The sequence below is a fragment of the Schistocerca piceifrons genome, chromosome X (assembly GCF_021461385.2).
Source record: "Schistocerca piceifrons isolate TAMUIC-IGC-003096 chromosome X, iqSchPice1.1, whole genome shotgun sequence".
NCBI classification, from domain to species: domain Eukaryota; kingdom Metazoa; phylum Arthropoda; class Insecta; order Orthoptera; family Acrididae; genus Schistocerca; species Schistocerca piceifrons.
Genome location: NC_060149.1, coordinates 306,715,323 through 306,737,412, shown reverse-complemented (window position 1 = coordinate 306,737,412; position 22,090 = coordinate 306,715,323). Strand labels below are relative to the sequence as shown.

The following is a 22,090-nucleotide window of genomic DNA, read 5'->3' as shown; positions in this document are numbered from 1 at the left end:
CATCACGCAAGTAACGTTACTTGTTGTGAAAATTCTGTACAAAACCATGGCACAGCTATATTTCCTCTAAGTATTCTCTCATCTGTTATCTGACATGTCCTGCATCACAGGATTAGAATATTAAACTCGTTTTTGGAGTGATAAGAGCATGGTCTACCTCTGTCACAGGATGTCTCCTCACTTTTGAACTCTCATAAAGCAAACAAATGTCTCGTTACATACGAAGTCTGTCAAAGTAACAGCACATAAAAGTTGCAAATACCAGGTTTATACTATATATCACTTTATAAATTCGATAACATAGCTGATTTTATTACGATGATAATCTCTCCGTGTGTAGATGAGAGATTGAAATTCGTTAAGATCTCACAGCAGCGAAAAAAATCTTATTACCACTCGAATTCTTGAATAATCTACATGGTATTCCCACCCTCGTTTCCATCCACCCGGTGGCACATCATTGTTATCGAGTTGATATGTTAATTAATTAAATTGATCACGAAAGCCCCCTGGTGTGATAAGTAATTTTTTTCTTGCAGTTTGATTTCACTCGCCTGGTAACCGTTATAGACGCTTCTGTGACGTCTGTAGGCTTCCCAAAGGCCAGGTCGTCACTTCCTTTGATATCCAATAGGTGATAATCGGCCGGCCACTGGTGGCCGAGCGGTTCTAGGCGTTTCAGTCTGGAACCTCGCGATCGCTACGGTCGCAGGTTCGAATCCTGCCTCGGTCATGGATGTGTGTGATGTCCTTAGGTTAGTTAGGTTTACGTAGTTCTAAGTTCTAGGGGACTGATGACCTGAGATGTTAAGTCCCATAGTGCTCAGAGCCATTTGAACCATTTGGTGATAATCGTCGTGAAATAGCTAAAGATATCAAATGCTGCGTTCTATCTCTTGGTGGTCTTATTGTGCTGGTAGAAGTAAGTTACTTAGAATTCTGGTACACTGCTCCCAAACTAATCCTGCTGAGAGCTGTCAGTCTATGAGGGTTATAGGATGTCTCACATGCTTCTCCACCCCCACTGCTCGATTCTATGACAACAGCTGCCACGAGGTTGGAAACCTCCGCCTGTGTATCAGGGCTGTACCACTCCGAGCCGACAACCCGCTGCTCGCTGTGCTGGACGTCTGTTGATGATTCCATATTCGCAAAAGTTGTCCTATCCTTCTCAAAAGGACTGGGCGTTTAATGCCGTTGGGTAAACACCAGGGTGTTGAACAATATGCTTCCCCACATCCCTCCTGCAAACTGAAACATTCTGAGATGTGTTTTCGAAATATCCTGGAAAGGCTGACGCAGTGAGCAAATACCAGAATACCTGTCTACTCACTGCCACATCCCAAACGAGTATGAGTCTGCGGAACTAGTTTTCCCTGAGAATACATCCGTATTGAAGCGTTCCTAATGGCTCCTGCAAAATTAGTGAGCAGATCCTTCGAGAACTAAAATGGGAATCCCTGGAGGGAAGATGTTCTTTTCGAGGAAGACTATTGAGAACCGACATTTGAAGCTGACTGCAGAAGAACTCTACAGCTGCCAACATACATTTCGCATAATAACCACAAAGATAAGATAATGCTCATAGGGGACATATAGGTAGTCTTTTACCTTCCCTCTATTTGTGAGTGGAATAGGAAATGGAATGACTAATAGTGGTACAATGTACCCTCCACCTCATACCATACGATAGCTTGAAATCTAAACATATAAATGTAAATGTAAATTTAGTCTACCTTTTAAGATGTCACTCCATCCATTTATAGGTTCACAAAACTTGTGGAAGAATGTTGTCTCTTACTTATCGAGAAAATAAGAGACGTAACTCTTGCTGCTAATTGTCTGTCTGTAGAAACCTTCGTATTAGCTCCTAATTTTCTCACTGCAGTCACCTTGCGAGACATATGTGAGAGGCTGTAATATGCTTGCCCACAATACTTGCAAGGGAACCTCCCCGTCGCACCCCCCTCAGATTTAGTTATAATTTGGTACAGTGGATAGGCCTTGAAAAACTGGACACAGTTCAATCGAGAAAACAGGAAGAAGTTGTGTGGAACTATGAAAAAATAAGCAAAATATACAAACTGAGTAGTCCATGGGAACATAGGCAACCTCAAGGATATGTGGTCACAGGAGCGCCGTGGTCCCGTGGTTAGCGTGACCAGCTGCAGAACAAGAGGTCCTTGATTCAAGTGTTCCTTCCAGTAAAAAGTTTAAATTTTAATTTTCAGACAATTATCAGAGTTCAGGCACTCACACATAATCAATTTAGCTCTCCAAAATTCCAGGACATGTTCAGATTTGCTTGGACATATGCAGGATTTGACGGTCTACACACGGAAAAATTTGAAAACGTTAAAAACATATGTTTTGACAGAGCACAGAGAAAACTGTGCGACTGTGAAACTGTTGCATTCATTTGTTGCAGTTTATGTGACAAACTCTAATGTTTTCATAACTTTTTTGGGAGTGATTATCACATCCACAAGAAAACCTAAATCGGGCAAGGTAGAAGAATCTTTTTACCCATTCGCCAAGTGTGCAAGTTAGGTGGGTCAACAACATATTCCTGTCATGTAACGCACATGCCGTCACCAGTGTCGTATAGAATATATCAGACATGTTTTCCAGGATCAAATGTTTTCGGTTCCCATTGGAGAGGCACGTCCTTTCGTCTACTAATCGCACGGTTTTGCGGTGCGGTCGCAAAACACAGACACTAAACTTATTACAGTGAACAGAGACGTCAATGAACGAACGGACAGATCATAACTTTGCAAAAATAAAGTAAGTAAACTTTTCGCTCGAGGGTAGAACCAAGGACCTCTCGCTCCGCAGATGTTCACGCTAACCACAGGACCACGGCGCTCCTGTGCCAATATCGTCCTTGATGTTGCCCATGAACTTCTCAGTTTGTATATTTTGCGTATTTTTCATAGTTTCACACAACTTCTTCCTGTTTTCTCGACTGATTGGTGTTCAGTTTTTCAAGGCCTATCCACTGTGCCAAATTATAACTAAATCTGAGGGAGGTGCGAAGGGGAGGTTCCCTTGTTAGAAGAAAACGGCATACAGCTCATCTCTTAACGCCCCTTTCGTCAGAATATCGCTTACCTGTTGTAATCTCATTAATCTTACAGACTTCGGTATACAACATTTGAATCTAGCTGATTTTGATAAGTAAAAGATGTCCCCCACTAAGTTGCAGACCCATGCTGATTCTCTCGAAATCCCATTACATTCCGCAGCACTGTTCCGTTATAGAAGGCTGACAGGTAGAGAGCTGTCACGACGAGAAAAATAGCACACTAATGTACAGGAGGAAGTTCGCAACCATGGAGAGTATATGTGGATTGCATACAGAAGTCCAAAAGCATAACAGCTACAATTCATCAATAGCGAATGACGGTCTATAAATCAATCCGTTCATGTCCTAATCTCCTTTATCATGTTTCTATGATTACCACTCCAGAAATACGGCAGTGTGATGGTGACCAAGTCTTTGTCGACAGCATAGTATCTCTCTCTCCATCGTTATTTTTGTAATATCCAATGGAGTAAAACTATGAAGTGTAAAAGCTTTGCCAAGGTTACCTGGTAGAGAACTCATTAAGATTTTACCGTATTTCTCTTTCATCCGATATAGTGGGGAAACAAATACCATCTGCATGTTGACATAGACTCATAGACCATATGTGATGATACCATTAAATATACATTTTGTCAGTCCACTAGTGCAGGCGACCAGTGATCAAACTTGCTTTCATGAACCTGTGTAAAGTTTGGTCGCCTGTACTGGACAAAGACTGTATCGATTATATCACAAAGAGAGAGTTCGTGTGTTGTTGTTTCATAAGCAGTTTGATACATTCTTTTCCTGCTGTAACACAACCAAGCAGTGTGTGACAACATCTTTGTACTCCGCCAAACATTTTCCAACACGACTTTGTGTCAGATGCTAAACCAACAACAACACGCTTCATCCATTGGCTCTCACAGAAAGCTGGACATCACATGGTGTAAACTATACTGATTTCACTGCACACAGAATGATTTAAATAAGAGACACGGGCTGTGTTTCTTACTGAAAAAAATGTGGAAGACATTGCAACATATGGAAACTGGAAGAGTTTGCACCATTGTGGAGCGTTTCCAAACAGCTGTCTGAAGGTGATGACCCCTACATTTAATCAAATTTTCCACAGTGATAGCATAGCAGATGTCTCAATGTTCCGTTTCAAAGAGACCAAGACCATTGATTCCTTATATTGCAGTCATGTACACGATCACTGTTTCTATGGAACGTGTTGCTAACACCAAGACTCTCTCCATCACAAGTATGTGATATCAGTGAATCATTATGTTGTAATCAACAGTGCACTACTGGACGGATAGGATGGAAAAGACACCGTCAATGTACTGTAATAAGCACCACAGTTGATAGTTCGATCAATTTTAGCAAAATTACCAGCTCTTCTGTAATTTCAGTGCCAGCCAGTGGTGGTGGATGGAATTGGAAGCATTTTACATAAATCAACTGTGCTATCAGCTATGTAGTATTGTTCTCATGTCTGGGATCAGTACCAAGAAGGTATTAGCAAGAGAGAAATGATCGTAAAACGTAACACACACACACACACACACACACACACACACACACACACACACACACACTCGTAATGATGGACGGCTCTGCACTTAAACATGTTATAACTATATGATGTGCAACGCCCTTAATACTCTAATGTAGGACATGTATGTCCAACATCTGACATACATCCACGCTGCAAATTTTCTATCCCACTCACCATGGTGACAAACTTTAAGATGATAAAACTACTTCCTTCTGCAGCAAAGAAAACCATAGACTCTGTGTTATGCATGCACAATATACTTTTCGTTGGTGTATAATACCCAGTGCTCAAATCCGATTACCCTTCAGAAATTATGCTATGCTCACATCATTCCTATGAAATGATCGCCAGCAATGGAAAATTCATCTTATGAGGAAACAGACAAATGCATAGCACTGGTGTTTGACATGTGAAATTGCACTCCGTGCTGGAATAACTCTTTATACAGGACAACTGTCAAGAAAATGTACACGCACACACACACACACACACACACACACACACACACACACACACACACACGGTTTGCAGTAACTCACAAACCCCAGTCTGCGATTTAGAAAAAAGGCTAAAACATTTTACATACATCACTTGTGCTAACAAATCTGAACTATTGTTCAGATATTTGGTGTCTACGCCAAGGAGATATCGGAAAGAGAGAAATGATTGTGGAACATAAATGCATTCCAAGGGCTACATGATTCTCCCCTTAAACATACCATAATGCTAGAGCTGTCCAGTTTCCAACCAATCATTAGTCATGTAGAATGCAACGTTGTTAATATTCCAATGTAAGAAATATATTTCCAGCGCATGACATACATTCCACACGCAAGTTTTTCTACGATAAAGTACGGTGACAAACTGTAAGGTGATAAAACATCTACCTTGAATACCAAAGAAAACACCGGATTCTTTGTTACACAAACACTACATAGGTTTCTGAAGTTGTATGATGCCTACTGTTTAGGGAGTTCAAGCTCAATTACGGTTCGGAAATTATGATATGTTCACAACCACCATATAAAATGACTGTTGATAGCCGAAAATGCATACAAAGAAACAGTGAGATCTTACGAGGAAATAAATATCATGCAGTTTACCACCGTTCCTGCTAGCCTCCCTCTTGCACATAGAAGTCATGGTCCGATGTGAGGCTGTATTGCTCATGTGTGAGACAATATTGTTGTCTCTAGAATTCCTTCTCTTTCCACTATTAAGGTATTTAGGCCTATATTCAGCATCAGTTCACTCTCCTCCTCCAAAACATGTAATATTATCGATTTCACTCAATATTACTGGTAATTTTTTTCTAATTTGAAGTATGCCCACTCAACTTCCGTAATTTTACGAGGTTTTCACTATTTTACATACTTCATCGTATTTCCCTCAATGTTCATGTATTTACTTCAGTTTTACGTGATAATACCAGGCGTTCCCTCAATTTTACCAATTTTATGTCATTTTTCATATTTTCTTGACACCTTGCCATTTGTATACGCTCTTATTGCTAACATACCCACGTGTTCATTGATTTTCTATGAAAATATTTGAGCGTCTTATATGCCAACCTACTAAACAGTCCTAAGTCTCCTTGAAGATGCAGATGCATGCATTTTGGACAGGATGATCATGAAAAGTATAATAACAGTCACTTCATACCTATAAGAGATTCAATGAGTGGTGCAGATGGTGGATGTATTAGAAAATCAAAGTCTGGAAACAATTGTGTGTACTGCTATGACCCATCAGAGAGCCTGTCTGCAGACTCATGTAGTGCTGCACTTGACAGAGTCTGAAGTCTGGACACAGTTCTACATGTTCATTTGACTACCACCCTATCATGTAGGGGTCTCCAACAAGGATTTGGCATGTGTACAGAGTTGATTTCAATTGCTGCTCGGATTTTTTTTCCGTAAGTATTTGCTCTTAGTGCTTACTAGATGTGCTTCGATATTTCTGTTTGTACTGCAGCGGCAACACCGCTTAGGATAGGGAAAGTTAGTTTTGTGTGATATTTGGACCACGAGTTACAGGCAGGTGCTAGCCAGATTGCAGTACGTTACGCATACCAGCAGTTGCGAAGGCAAATAGAGGCCACAGGGGCCTAGAACTGCCAGAGAGGGCGCACACAGCAATTTCCATGGCGCAAGTCACAAGCAGAAGAGGGCCACTGGCCAACCTAAGTGTTATGCATGCGTGATGCAAAGCGGCCCTCTTGGTAAAGCATTGGCGCACAGCCAAGTATAAATAAGTGCCATTTTCTAACGAGATTCATTCAAGTGTGGCAGCTCTCCTGGACGGCGGGGCGTATCACACCACCGGGCTACATACAGCAACAGATGGGGCGCCAGCGTCCCAGTCCACGCCGGGTCGTTGGTTCGACTCTCTGAGACCGACGCGGGGTCCGCAGCAAGCCAGGCGGGCCACCCTTCAGCTCACTACTGCGGGCAGTCGTCTCGGCTCCCGACAAACGCTGGACACTTCCCGAGGCAAGGGCAGCAGATTCGGACGCCAGATCGCGGGTGGTCATTGCCGCCGCGTTCTCAGCTACGCCAGCGAGGAAGAAGCAGCAGCGGGGCCGGCCTACAGCTCCCAGCGGAGCAGCGCTGAATGAATGGGGAAGAAGACTGCTCAGCCGGCTGTCGGCACCTCCTGGCAATCAGCCATTACATTTAGTGTCATAATAGCGGACGTCGTCTGTCCAGTATGACGTTCGAGCCCACCACCTGCATTATGGTCACAAGATGTGGTGAGTGCTGCCAAAATTGTTCTGTTTGAGATTGGACGTTTTTTTTTTTTTGTTTTTTCGAGTATGGTTCCTGGCAAGCCACATTGTACATGTTTTCGTGGGCATAGTATTTTTTGTTGTCACAGTAAGTGTTAGTGTATTTGAGGCAGTAAGATTTTTGTTTGGTGGCATTTGATTACTTTTGTATATGTTTATGAATGATGATACTGAGTATGACGATATGGAGCTGTAGGAAGTCAGATTATTCTTGTACTTAATCGATTTGTTTCGGGACTAACTGGGAACGAAAGCAACATAGTGGCAGAGTCAAGGAGGCAAGGTGTGTCGGAACCACAAGCGGCGCGGATTTTGTTGGAAAAAGTAGCACAGTTGACAGCAGACAATACGCAGTTGAGAAATGAATTAACATCTAGAAGTGAGCGGGAAACCGCATCTGATCAGTCGTTCATGCCTAGGGTGAAGGAGATTGATGCAGCCGCGGCAAGTTTGATTATTCTGTTTTCTGGCAAGGCATCTGAGGATGTGCGTTCGTTTGTGGAGGACTTGGAGACTTCAGTGGTGATGAATGGTTGGTCTGACGAGCAGTTGTTACATATAGCCAAGATTAGACTAACAGGTGAAGCGAAAACATATGTAAGGTGTTCTGAGACCTTAAGGAAGGCAGGACAGTTTAAACAGTTCAAGAAAGGGCTTTTACAAAAATACAAGAAACAAAATAGCGCTCGGTACTTTAGGGAGAGGGTAAGTACAATTACTAAGAGACAGGGGGAGACAGTGGAGAAATTTGCGGACAGGATAAGGGAAATTAATGAGTATACTTACGAGTTGGGTCAGAGCGATGAAGTGAATAGCGTTCTGTTGCAGGAGGCTGAGCAAAGAGCACTTGATGTATTTTTGGGAGGGTTACCGGCGCATATGTCACGAAAAGTGCGTGAAGGGACTCCGAAAGATTTGTATTCGGCCATTCAGCTGGCAATTCAATCTGAGGAAATAGACGTGGCAACAGGGGCACGCGAGAGGCAAACAGTGTTTACGGCAGGTGTGAAATGTTTTAAGTGTGGTCGTACGGGACATGTGCAGAGGCAGCGTACCCAGTCGCCAAGGAATAGAGGAAGAGGTGGAAATCAGCAGCGTGCAGGATGGAGAAGTGGAGATAGGAGAGGTGGACAATCGTTAAACGACAGAGGGGGCCCAAGACCCACGTAAAGGGGCTCCCGTTTAATTTCAATGCTACGAATACGTATGCGGCGGTGGAATGTTCAGTGGTTGGATCCATAGGAACTAAAACGTTTAAGATTTTGTTGGACACAGGGGCGCTAGTGTCAGTGACTACTAAAAATATAAGGGGACGAAGGAAGCTAGACCCACCACGTTATAGGTTGCGTGGAGTGGGGGATGAGGAGGTCACACCTCTGGGGTCAGTGACAGTTGACTTTCGAATAGGGAAAGTCCGATTTAATGCTTGCATGGAGGTAGTACCATGGGTACGTGAGGGCTACGACATGATCCTAGGAGTAGATTTCTTGCATCAACATCATGGCAAAATTGACCTTGGACAATGAACTGCGGAACTTGGTGGAATGTTATTTCCGCTAGGGGAAACTGTTGTCAATGCAGAGCTGTCGCGAGGGGCGTTCAACGTAATGAACAAACCAATTGAACCTCGTACATTAGCATTCAGGCTTAATTCGCATGAGTGTGTGTCTAGTGGCACTGGGAAATCGCTTTGGGTAAGTGTGGAGTCGAATCTACCTGCGGCTACAGTATGTGTTACTGAACCATTGGAGGTTAATGAAGATTTGGGTTCACTGGGTTGTTTTGTGAAACATAGTGTTGTACGCATACAGGAGGGGAACGACGGGCGAGTAGTTCCCATGAACGTCGATAATTTTAGCGCTGTAGACGCGAATTTGAGGAAATTAGTTTTAGTAGCAAAGTTAGACGTGCCAGATGACGAAGACTGGTGTTCGGGAGGTAGGCGAAGCGATCAACCACTAACTGGCGATAGAACTGCATTGCGTGTCAAAATTATCTGAAAGGACGAGAAAGAGAGCATATGGAAGAATTATTGTGGGAATTTAAGGATTTGTTTTTCCACAAGGGCCGTTACCAGCAACTCCATTAGTACAACATAGGATACCAACAGCGAATGAAGCACCTGTTTACTGTAAATCATAGAGAATACCAAGGTATTTGCAGCCGTTTGTGGAGGATTTCATTGATCAGCAGCTCCGAGCTTCGCAGGAGAGCTTCTGTAAAGTTTGGAAGGTAGGAGACGAGGTACTGGCAGAAGTAAAGCTGTGAGTACCGGGTGTGAGTCATGCTTCAGTAGCTCGGTTGGTAGAGCACTTGCCCGCGAAAGGCAAAGGTCCCGAGTTCGAGTCTCGGTCGGGCACACAGTTTTAATCTGCCAGGAAGTTTCATATCAGCGCACATTCCGCTGCAGAGTGAAAATCTCATTCTGGAAACATATTAAGCTATCTGTGTAACCAGTCGATTATCCGTGGAATATTTCCTGAATGGCTGAAATATGCTGAAGTTAAGCCACTGTTTAAGAAGGGAGATAAAGAAATAGCATCAAATTTCCGTCCAATTTCACTGTTGCCAGCATTCTCAAAAATTTTCGAAAAAGTAATGTACAGTCGTCTTTATAACCATCTTATCTCAAATAACATACTGTCAAAGTCACAGTTTGGATTTCTAAAAGGTTCTGATATTGAGAAGGCTATCTACACTTACAGTGAAAATGTGCTTAATTCATTAGACAAAAAATTGCAGGCGACTGGTATATTTTGTGATCTGTCAAAGGCATTTGACTGTGTAAATCACAATATCCTTTTAAGTAAACTAGAATATTATAGTGTAACAGGAAATGCTGCAAAATGGTTCAAATCTCATATCTCTGGCAGGAAACAAAGGGTGTTATTACGAAAGAGACATGTATCAAGCTATCAGGCATCATCCAACTGGGAACTAATTACATGTGGGGTCCCACAAGGTTCCATTTTGGGGCCCTTACGTTTTCTTGTGTATATCAATGACCTTTCATCAGTAACATTACCAGATGCCAAGTTTGTTTTGTTTGCCGATGATACAAACATTGCAATAAATAGCAAATCAAGTGTAGTCTTAGAAAGATCAGCCAATAAAATATTTGTGGACATTAATCACTGGTTCCTAGCCAATTCTTTGTCACTAAACTTTGAAAAAACACACTACATGCAATTCAGAACTTGTAAGGGGTGTCCCAAGAGTATATGTCTAACATACGATGACAAGCATACACAGACATCCTCATTTGGGTCCTAAATGTATACATGAAGTGCTCCACCTCAGAGTTAGAAGCCAGGTGAAGTGGGGATATAGTCAGATGCTGGATACCATTGTGGATGCAAAAGTCTTCAAACTTCCTTGACACAAATGGCCTCCCATTATTGGACAAGAGGGTCCCAGGGGATTCCTCGGTGGCAAAAAAAAAAAAAAATAAAACACATGAACAGCTGCAGTAGACGATGTAGAGGACAGCTTAGCTTCATATGTGAAATTGGACAATGCGTTAACCACCAACCACCACAAGCTGCACAAAAATGGACCACTGAAACTGATGTGCACCCTATCTCAATGGTGCTCTGGGACTGACCAAGGAGAGACCTGGTGCAGCAGTGTAGGCTAGTTCTGTGTACAGGCCCCACAAGCAAAACCCAGATGTTCAGTGTCAAGCTTGATCACCAACCAGCACACACAACTTAGCACCAATGCATTCATACAAGTAATACCCAAGTGCAATGCATCCATGCAGCCAGTGGAATAGATGAGCATGCAATGCCAGGGGGACAACTGCTAGACAGCATAGCTCATTTGTGGAAAGCATGAGCACCTAATGGAGAATGCTGAGCCAGTCATACATGAGAAAAATGTACATCATGCTTGATCCACACCCAAAGAGATGCTCCAGTGACGTTTTGGTGGCAACAATGGCTAAAGGTCAATGCCCTAGTCTGAACATTAGGATCAGGAGCTAACCGGACAATCGTGTCCCAAATTAGTGAGTCTGCATAAGAGATAGCATACATTTGGACACTCAAAACATCATTTGCATAAGAGGTGCTGCAGATCAGCCATCCAGGCCACACACAACTGCTCAAGGCACTTGTTGTGTTGGTTAAACTGCAACCACACCGCCACCACCACCACCACCACCACCACCACATGGGTTTGATGACCAAAATTCTGCATAAGTAACTGACAAAGCTCGTTAAGAGATTTTCTCAAGCTTGGAGCAGAGCTTAAAATTCTGGACAACTTCATAGAAACCCACATTGCTGGACAAGAAGGCTGCCTTATCAATAGCCTTATCAACTAGATAAATGATACCCCTTATGTGTAAGTGCAGCAAGAAGTGGGGGAAGGTAATTCTCCCACCTTTTCGTAGTCTCACTGAAACCAGAAAAAATAATCGGGGCAGTGAAGAAAAATGCCCAGTGTGTGCCTGGTCCCCTCCAGCTAGGCAAGGATGTGAACCAAGTCTGTGTTCTGGTCCATCAGTGTCAGCTGCAGCTGAAAAACTGAGCCCACATTGTGGCCCAGTGTTACACTATGAAAAGGGGGTGTAAATTACAACACGAAATTTTTAAGAATGTCCTTCATCGCCACTTTGGTATCGGCACAGGCATGATAACGTTGCTCCTCTACACTGACTGTGTAGTTGCTTCATGGGACTATGGTGGCTTGATAATAGCTGGGCAGCACAGCCCCCTTGAGAGAAAATGAACTTATGATGAGAGTCCATACGTGGGAAGCCAAACATCCAAACCCACATAGTGATGTGCACAGCAATAAAATCGGCAAGCGGATATTGTGGGCAGCTTAAAACTAAGCATAGGTCATGAGAACACGCACACACGCTCTCACACTGTAACTAAAATTCCTACCTTTGAAGTTCTTAAAAACTGATACTGAGAGGCAAAATTCAGTTGGCACATAGGGTTACCCTCCCACTACTAACCCTTAATGATTTGATGCAAAGCATGCTGGGTTTCAGGCCACTGTGTGCTGCTAGTATATACTATGTATGTCCATTGATCATTATTGACAATGTGGCCATCATTAGAAAATGGATAATATGTAGACTTTTTGATAAAATAGTTGTGGAAAAGTTTTAAATTCTTAGTTTTTATATGTGACTGTTAACACAGTTCTTATGATTTCAACTGTTTGTTTTTGTAGTTTCGTTTCCTACATAAAACTCTGAGTTCAAGTGAACAACAGCATACTCAGCCTCCTCGGCCTGCAACAACAAGAATTCAACAAGAAATTGATGAGGCAGTTCAGAGGGAGAGAGAACTGAAAGAAGCAAATGGAATTCAGACATCTGATGAAAATATTGTACATAAGGTAAGTCATTGTTGTCCTAAATGTAATGTTTAATTGAATGTAATGGGGTATGCTTTTGGAACATACGGACAAATGGCTCTCTGATGGAGGTGCATGGTGGTGGTGCATATGATGCAGACAGCTAGTCTATTGCCAGAACTCTCTATTAATGATCATACATGAACACAGAGCAGTGCATCTGTGACAGAGAGACAGACAGTAGGCATGGGCGAGGCTCCTGGGATCTGAGCACGCTGGGAGTATGAGATGGGATGGTGAAGCAAAGTGAGGCAGCCAGTAGCCAGGGCTAAACTAGTGGCCCCGACAGAACTACCCAGATATGTAGCTGATGAACACAGAACTGCAAGCTGTAGAGCAGCAGTGGGTGGCAGTGGTTCTCCCTGAGTGTGGAACTGGCTGGAACTTGCTGCATGGTTTGGACCATGAGGTGGCACCAGGTTTCTGACTGCTGGAGCTCAGGCAGTCAGACGGTGGTTGTTGGTTCGTGGCCCAGAGAAACTGGGAGTGGCTGCGTCATGTTAGACGACATCTGGCACCAGCTGCGCATCATACTACAGCCCAACTGTACCAATGGTGACAGGCTGTACCAGGGGTTTTAAATACTGATGCCCCAGCTGAGTTTACAGAAGAGCAGTGTTTCTGTGTTGGAAATCTCTGGGGCAGAGGCTGATGACCAGGGTTCATCTGTTGTGTGTCAATGTGTCAAAATGCAGAAGCTTCTTGAAGACTGTTCCACTTGTAGGTAGTTGGCACATGGGAGTGATGGTACAGAAGTAGAGGCTTATGCTGAATTGCTGCATTGGTAGGGGCACTGTTTGGCCTGCTATCTGTGACTGTGGTCTGATTACAGTCCTGGGCTGCTTTCCATGCCACTAAAATTCTATACTGCTACATTTCTTCCTGTCATAGATTAATCTGGATACTGGATTACTGCTTAAGAGTTGGGCAGCAACACCCTGCACTTTACATTCTACTGCTACTGCATGAATTCAGAGCAAACGCTTCTTGCTTAATTTTCCCCTTTGTGTGGCCTCTTTCCATTTTAATATCATATAGTATACATGATCTGACTCTTGCAACTCTCAAACATGGTGTGTCAGGGCCCCTTGTTTTGTTTTCACTCCTTTACTCACTCAATGAGACGTAGTCACTGATTCTGACATGACTGCTATGGGCCTGCAGGTTAAAGAAAAATAAAGGTGGGATTTTGGCAACTCTACATCTCAGGTGACATACACAATATTTATGAGAGTTATGCTAATTCCTGTGTAGTGTTAAGTTAGTGGTGGTGTTCGGTGCAATAAATTTTCATGTCATCAAGCAGGTGGTCCATCATTAAGTGACTATTTTGTGCTGATATCATCTGATTCAGGGAAGCAAGAAGGGTCAGGTATAGCATGCCATTGAAGTAGGTTAGGTTTTCATGGGCGTAGTCTTGAAAGATGGGTTTTGCAGTTACATAATGAGGAGTTTGTGTTAAGTGTTGTTGTTCCAGTGATGGTGGCAGGTAACTGGAAAAATGTCCTAAGAAATTGCATCACATAGCATTTATCAACAATCCCTGCTCATGCAGTTATATTTGCTGTACACAGCTGAAATAGCCTTGTTTGTAGCAGATGCAAACTACAACTACTGGTTAGGGTGTACTCACATGACTTGAGGACTGTGTGTGTTCATTTTGTGGGGGACAAACAGTGAGTAGCCCAACTTGGCATTGTAGTTATTCCATGGTGGAGAGTAGTACTTTCTCAAATTCCTTGTTTTCTTCACTGACTAAAGCGACCTAGGAAACATCCCTTATGAAATATCTTTAAAGTTAAAGGCCAAAGGTGTGTAACATGAACACACCATCACTCATTTACTGCCAACCTGTTGCCTTTAAAAGTCTGCATGACTGCCTCTACACAAACCATGTATTTAACAAACAACAAACTTTCTGCACCATGTAACATCATTGATTCCCTTCTAAACTAAATTGGACACCCTAAGGTTCCACTAACACTCCACAGAAAATTTCACCTAAAATTTCCCATAACCTATTAACTAAACAAGAATGTCTCCTTCGAGCCTGTCTCATGAAAGAAATAGACACATTACCAGAATATACACTCACAAATATCCCTAATAACTAATTAGCAAACACAAAAAATTAGCTCACAAGGCCGCCTCATGGTTTTACGGCATTAGGAGTGTCAGGATGACTATTAGTACATCCTGCGTCACATGCTTAATTTTACCTTTCCCCCCTTGTATTTTCTCCAATCGCTTCCCTTCCCCATTCAGAAGGAGCTGCTGTTAAATACGGCAGTGCTTCCAGTACAACATGAAATAAATTAGTTCTTACTACATGGACAATTGGGCTTTGGGTTGGGCATTGCAGTTTGACATTAACTGGGGACATAATCTCAATTATCTGGTAAGGTGCCCGGTATTGCAAAATTAGCTTTTTAGTTTTTTCTTTCAGCATGTAGGTGTTAGATAACATTACTCACTGCCCAGTGTGGTACATAACCAATTTAGCTTTTTGTTGTGGGGTGCCTTCATGCCATTCTTAAGACTTCATATTCATCTTTCTAATCTGTTGCCACGTACTTCTTAATTTTGTAGCAAAATTTTGTGTGAAGTATACATCTTCACCTAGGGTAGGTGGCATAATTTGAAAGGGAATGGGGTCTTTTGGCTAAAAACCACCTCATAGGGGATAAAGCCCATGTTTTTGTACACTTTCCAAGTTACAAGCTGTCACTACAAATTATGGTAAAGTGTTCAAATCATTGTGACTACTATTCATGAAATTACTTAACATTTTTCCCCTACTGTCCTGTGAACTCTCTGTTCAGCCATTCACTTGCGGGTGTAGTGCACTAATTTGTAACATCTTATAGTGTAAATAATAAGTGTAATTCAGAATGAGATTTTCACTCTGCAGCAGTGTGTGTGCTGATACGAAACTTCCTGTCAGATTAAAACTGTGTGCCGGACTGAGACTCAAACTCAGGACCTTTGCCTTTCGTGGGCAAGTGCTCTACCATCTGAGCTACCCAAGCACGACTTGTGCCCCATCCTCACAGCTTTACCCTGCCAGTTGAGAAATAAATGCTTTTGCTTTTGGCAGTGTTAAAGAGAAGCCACTGAGTGGAAGGAAGAAGACATGAGAAGAAACGTGCCTGAGTCTCTACTTTGATTGAACAGTCTCCTGTGAAGCCAACACACAATATGCTTTAAATTTGGTATACCAAGGACAAAAATGTGAGATCATATCAAAAGACATTATAGTCAGACCTTTATGACTGAAGTTCGTAAGAGTTATCGGACACAGACTGGAATGAGTGTGTTTCAGCGTGCCAAGTTTTGTTAACTCAATTTCAAAATGCAGTGAACTATGCCATGGTTATGTTTTCAAGTGAATGTGCCATTTATCACAGCTCACACAATAGAAATATTGTCGTTTGAGCCAAAGAGAATCTTCATTACATGGTCAAGTTACAAAGAAAGCTGCCTCACATAATGATATGGGCAGCGATGACTTCACAACTTATGCTTGGACCATACATTTTTCCAGGAACTGTGAATGGCACAGATTATTTACACGTGTTCCAAATGTTGTTCATACCTCAGCTTGAGGAAAGGGGCCTCACAGAATGCATATGGTTGCAGTAAGGCTGAGTGCCTCCTCACTATGCTCCTGCAGTGCACAATTTCCTAAGTGAGCTTTTTTTACGACGGTTGATAAGTTGTGGTGCATCAACACCACCAGGTTCCTTGAAATGTCCACCAAAACGTCCTGACATCACCACACCTTACAACTCATTATGGTGAGTCATTAAGGTGCATGTATCTGCATGTTGCTATGCTACCAATGAACTGCACAATGCTGTTGAAGATGCATTTCACACTGTAACCCCAGACATGTGTAAAAATATGTCAAGAAATGTGTTAACAACATGGTGGGGAACCTACTGATATATTGGGCACTTAATACTAAAGTACATAGTTGCGCTAAAACAAATCAAATCAATTAGCGTTTGATACTAGGGGTACAGGGCTTCTCACCCACACTGAGCTTTGTGCTGTTCTTCTGTGTTGACTCAATACATTCTACAGCACGTCATCTAAGTCTGTCAGTGTACCAGTGATACTTCCTTGAACATTGCACAACCTCAAAACCAAATTCACTTAGCCATGAGTTGGAGGTCTGTCTCGAAATTCATTTCAGTGCAATACCTCAAGATCTGCTTCAGTGTGGAGCCTCGTGAACCTATTACCTCTTCTTTAACAAAGGCATAACGGGTCTTGTTACTTCTCCAAATTTTGGGATGTATTCCCTATAAAATTGCAATCCTGAGATATTGCTGTAATTTCTTCATTTGTGCTATACACTGGGAAATCATTTACAGCTTGTATCAGCTGTGAGTTAGTCGTGCACCGTCTTGGCTGATGATATGGCCTGAATAGCAGACTTCCTGTAATACAAAGTGGCGTGTTTCTAAGATAAGGGTCTGTCGTGCCACACACAAGCACTCAGACCTCTTGTAGATGCACCTTATACTCCTGGATGTGTTGGACAATACAGTGTCATCTCGGTAGACTAAGCATTGTTTTGGTTTCAGATTCTGTAGTACTCCATCTAACAAGTGTTGGAAAGTTGCATTTTTCAAACCAAATGGCATCTGATGATACTGGTAGTGATCAAATGGAACTGAAAACGCTGTTTCAGGTCAATCCTCCAGTGCTACCTCTAATTGGTGGTACGCCCCCCCCCCTCCCCCCCCCCCCCCCACCAAAACCATGGTGATAAAATAATGGCATTGCACCAGATTGTCTAAGGTCTCTGTAATGTTTGGCATGGGCTATTCATTAGTTATTGCTTGTTGTTTAGATATTTACAGTCACCTGATAAGCCTTCTTACCACCTGTTATGAGAAGCACTGACTAAACACTGGTGCTTTCTTTAATAATTACATCCTAGTGCTGTTTCTTGTACACAAGCAGCTCATTTGTTGTGGAATTCCATGCTGCAATAGTCATGTAGCAGGCATTGTCCATGCAGGTTAAATAATTCTGCAAATTTCTCCAATAATCTCTTCATTTCCACTTTATCACATCCATTTAGATAAGACATCTTTCCCCTTAGTGCAGTTAAATCAACAGACTGCCCTGGGTAAAACTGCCACAGCACACTGCATGGCCCAGACCATAAGGCAGTAGCACATTGCTGGCTGCCTGAGCTCAGGCAGTCAGATGGCAGTAAGATGGCTAGTGTAGTTGCATCGGCTGTGCTTCGTGGTAAGGCCCAGATGTACTGATGGTGATGGCTTCTCTCTCTCTCTCTCTCTCTCTCTCTCTCTCTCTCTCTCTCTCTCTCTATTCATAGTTACATATTTTTTCAGTCTCTCTTTTTTTTACTAAAAACATTAAGACAGCGGCTATCCTGCCTAGCCTAAACTTAAAAATACATTCATGTCAGAGAAAACTGAGGGAAAATATATCTCCAGCAACAGTGACATGGATTTTCTGTGGTTTCTCTAAATCACTCAAGTATAGAACACTGATGATTCCTTCATCAAATCATTTTTCTTCTCCCATTATTGTACACGTGTAAATTTTTTTAAATTTTTTTATGTCAATAAGATGTGAAACACTAACCACCCATTTCATTTTTTTTAATTTTCTCTAGATGCTACATATTTTCATAAAAACATTTAATATCTTCATGATTATTAACAACTGCTGTGGTGTAGTTTTCTCCCTTTCATCTTCAGAGTAACCTAACTGCATAATGTTGTTTACCTGTGCCTGCTTGTGTGGGTGTCCCTCACAGATACTTAGTTCAGAGCAATTTGTTGGAGGGAAGTTCAGTAACTGCATGTATTTTGAAAGGGTAAGAAATGAAATTTAGCCAAGTCAATAGTTAAGTCTCTGAGAGGAGATCAAAGCAATGGCCAAATTCAAAAATTTATACACTCTGAAATAATTTTCTCAGTGAAATCTGTCATCAAATCAATGTTTAATTCTTCCATAACCTTTCCCTAAAAGAATAAAGTGGATGACGGAAACTTGAAGCCATTAAAGATAATAGAGTGGCCAGTTTCAGTCCAGTGTTATGCTACATCTGTTACCAGTTTTAAGAACTAGATGTTCCATCAGGATATGGTTACAAAGGTACTCGGCAGAAGTTCTTGCTAACACAGTGTTCTCAGTTTTCTCTAAAAATGTCCAGCTTTTTGCTTTCTAATTTAGTGCATTATCATTGAAGTTAAGGTTTGAAATAACTTCCTGATCTGAACAGAATAGTTGCAGAATAAGATATCTAATTTTTTATTTCAGAGATCTCAAACACCTGATGCTGTCAACAGTTCCACAGAAGAGAGAGAGAGTGATCCAAATAGTTTCTCCTCTTCGAACAATCTTTCAGATTCACTAAATGATGGAGAACCCTCAGCACAAGCTGTTCCAACAAAGAGATCTCAGTCATCAAGTCCATCACTTAATAATTCTCCATTTGCAAGCCCAACACACAGGTTCTCATCTGGTGGTGGACAGAAAGGATTGATGCAGAGGTTTTATGCATCACATGGAAGGATGAGAATTTATGCTGCTCCAAGGAATACTGTACCTGTTGTTGTTTCTCCTCCTTCTGTTTCACCTGTACATAACCAGCCTCCAATTCAAAGGAAGATCATTGACATCAATAGTGGGAATGATTCACAGGTATGTAGTGTATTACTGAATTAATTAGTAATATTTGTAGAACTTATCAATCAAATGAGCTTTTTTCCTTTGTATTCTACACACACCATAAATTTCTGAAAAAAATATAGTGCATTTGTAAATATACTTGCAAATGTGCCCATTTGCCACTCAGTGCCATCTCCAAGGTGAAGAGCAATGTAATGCTTATTGTTTTTATTATGGATTTTCCATTGTTTGCTAATTGCAAATCAGTTGTACAGGAAATAGTGTCCTAGTTTTATTGCCACACAACTGAAGTGTGTGTTTCATTATGTTTACTTGATACTATGCAACATGGTACCTGAGCCATTGGTTTTTAGACTCCGTACATATTTGCTGAGAAATGTAACATTGTTGTTGAAACAATGACCTTACATTCCAGGCAAAGGGAACTCAAATCTCTATCTTGCCATCCATGTGTAGGTTTTTCACAGTTCCTCTAAACTAATGCAAATGCCAAGATGGTCTCTTTCAAAATAGGAAAGCCAATTTCATTACCAGTTACCATGTCTAATCGGAGCATCATTTGAGATACTAAACCATAATATTCACTTGTTTCTTTGCTATGAAGATCATTGGACTTCCAGCTGTACATGTCATGACATTTAAGGGGTGATCAAAAAGTTTCTATTTGAAAAACCACACTGTTCAGAATAGGTATGCCAATCACGCAAAATCACAATGAGCATTGAGGCAATTGTCTCAACAATGCATCAGGTTAAAAATACCTGTTTGGTATAACATCGTGTCCTGCTGCGTGAAGTAGTTCTTAACTGGCTGTTCTACATCCTCATCTGACAGAAATTTTCAATGGATTAAGGACTTTTTTAAGGGACCAAAGGCATGATAATCACGTGAGCAAGAGATCAGGACTATAGGGCAGGTTCTAGTGTCTCCCACATGAGTTTGTGTAATTTCTGCATTACATTTCCTATATGGGGACATCCGTTATTACGAACTTGGTGCACCATTCCACAATGGTAGTTTTTTTTATAGACATGCTGCGCCATACACATTCTTCATTCTCCAGTGGATGTCTTCCAGTTTTTGTCCTTCAGCAACCAAGGAAAGAATAACAGCATGTTGTTCCTGTTAACATGAATTTGGTAATATGGCCATAGTTCACATTTCCACATTTACTGCACACAGACGCATTGGAAAGACAGGAATGCCACACTAATACTTTCACATGTGGGTGCTTATATACCCACATCAGAGTCATGTTACATTGTGTACTTGCTGCAGAAAAATACTCAAATGGAAAGTTTTGATCGTCCCTCATAGTAGCAAATTATAGAGGGGAGAGAGTAATTTTTATACTGACACATTTCATATAAGAAGCATTTTGTACAGGATTCAGATGAAGACCTGGTAAAGACTCCAGTGAGAAAGGGCTACCAATCAGCTGAAGAGAAGATACAAGCAGAGTTACAAGAGATGCAAAAACGTGAAGAAGAATTGAGGTAGGTCTTATAAATTTACAATCATTTGTAATGCAGTTATCTGATTTTTGGTAAATTGTTTCCTAACATGTATTATTTCATCTCGGAAGGTTGCTGAGAGCAAAACTATTTGCTCAGTCACAGCCAAATCTTTTGAGCATTGGTAGTATTGAGGAAGAAGAAATTAATCATATCAATGGTGATGGAGGGAAACAGACTTTGCAGAGTGCACAGTCTATTCCAAACCTCTTAGATTCTGATGATTCATTGGATGTTTCACAGGATCCGGCTTCACAAAAGGTGAGAACTGGCATTCAGTTATGAATTAAGAGGAATATCTACGCAACATTAGCTTAATAATTCCAATTGCAGGTTTTCAAATTTTAGTTGGAGTAGACATTAGTCTACTATAACATTCATGTTTCTGCTAAATAGACATTCCATTGTGAAATGAAATACTTTCCAAGGATCATAAAGATGGCTAAGAAGTTAATTTTTTTAACTTATAGACAGAGAAATGTAAAACACTCACAGAAGCATAAACACACTTGCAAAATTATAAGTATTTTCCAGTTAAGCATGTGAGCTTTTTATACAGATACTGGCTGTACGCCCGTGCTTAACAGTGGATAAAGAAGGGCGTTTGCATACTGTCACTTTTTAGGGTTCCGTACCTCACTTAGAAAAAACAGAACTGTTACAGGATCACTTTGTAAAGAAATGTTTTCCTAGTGAAGAAGTCAAATATAAATGAAACGTAATGAAACAAGCAAAGCATTTTTTAAAGTCTTTAACACACAAAGTGAAAAGCATTTTTTAAAGTCTTTAACACACAAAGTGAAATCAGTAAATCTGTATAGCCTAGCCAAGTAAATTCACTGTTATGAAACTTCCTGGCAGATTAAAACTGTGTGCCCGACCGAGACTCGAACTTGGGACCTTTGCCTTTCGCGGGCAAGTGCTCTACCATCTGAGCTACCGAAGAAGCGCGACTCAGGCCTGGTCCTCACAGCTTTACTTCTGCCAGTATCTCGTCTCCTACCTTCCGAACTTTACAGAAACTCTCCTGCAGAGTTTGGAAGGTAGGAGACGAGATACTGGCAGAAGTAAAGCTGTGAGGACGGGGCGTGAGTCAT

The 22,090-nt window shown here is 41.6% G+C and overlaps 1 protein-coding gene across 1 annotated transcript in view; it reads left to right on the top strand.

Annotated features, from left to right (window-relative positions):
• LOC124722326 overlaps positions 1 to 22,090 on the top strand; it is a 36,812-nt gene that overhangs the window by 1,407 nt on the left and 13,315 nt on the right. Inside the window, exons 2-5 of the mRNA XM_047247503.1 lie at positions 12,613 to 12,780; positions 19,108 to 19,491; positions 20,866 to 20,975; positions 21,065 to 21,254. Coding sequence (XP_047103459.1) covers positions 12,613 to 12,780; positions 19,108 to 19,491; positions 20,866 to 20,975; positions 21,065 to 21,254 — 852 coding nt within the window. The remainder of the gene's footprint in view (positions 1 to 12,612; positions 12,781 to 19,107; positions 19,492 to 20,865; positions 20,976 to 21,064; positions 21,255 to 22,090) is intronic.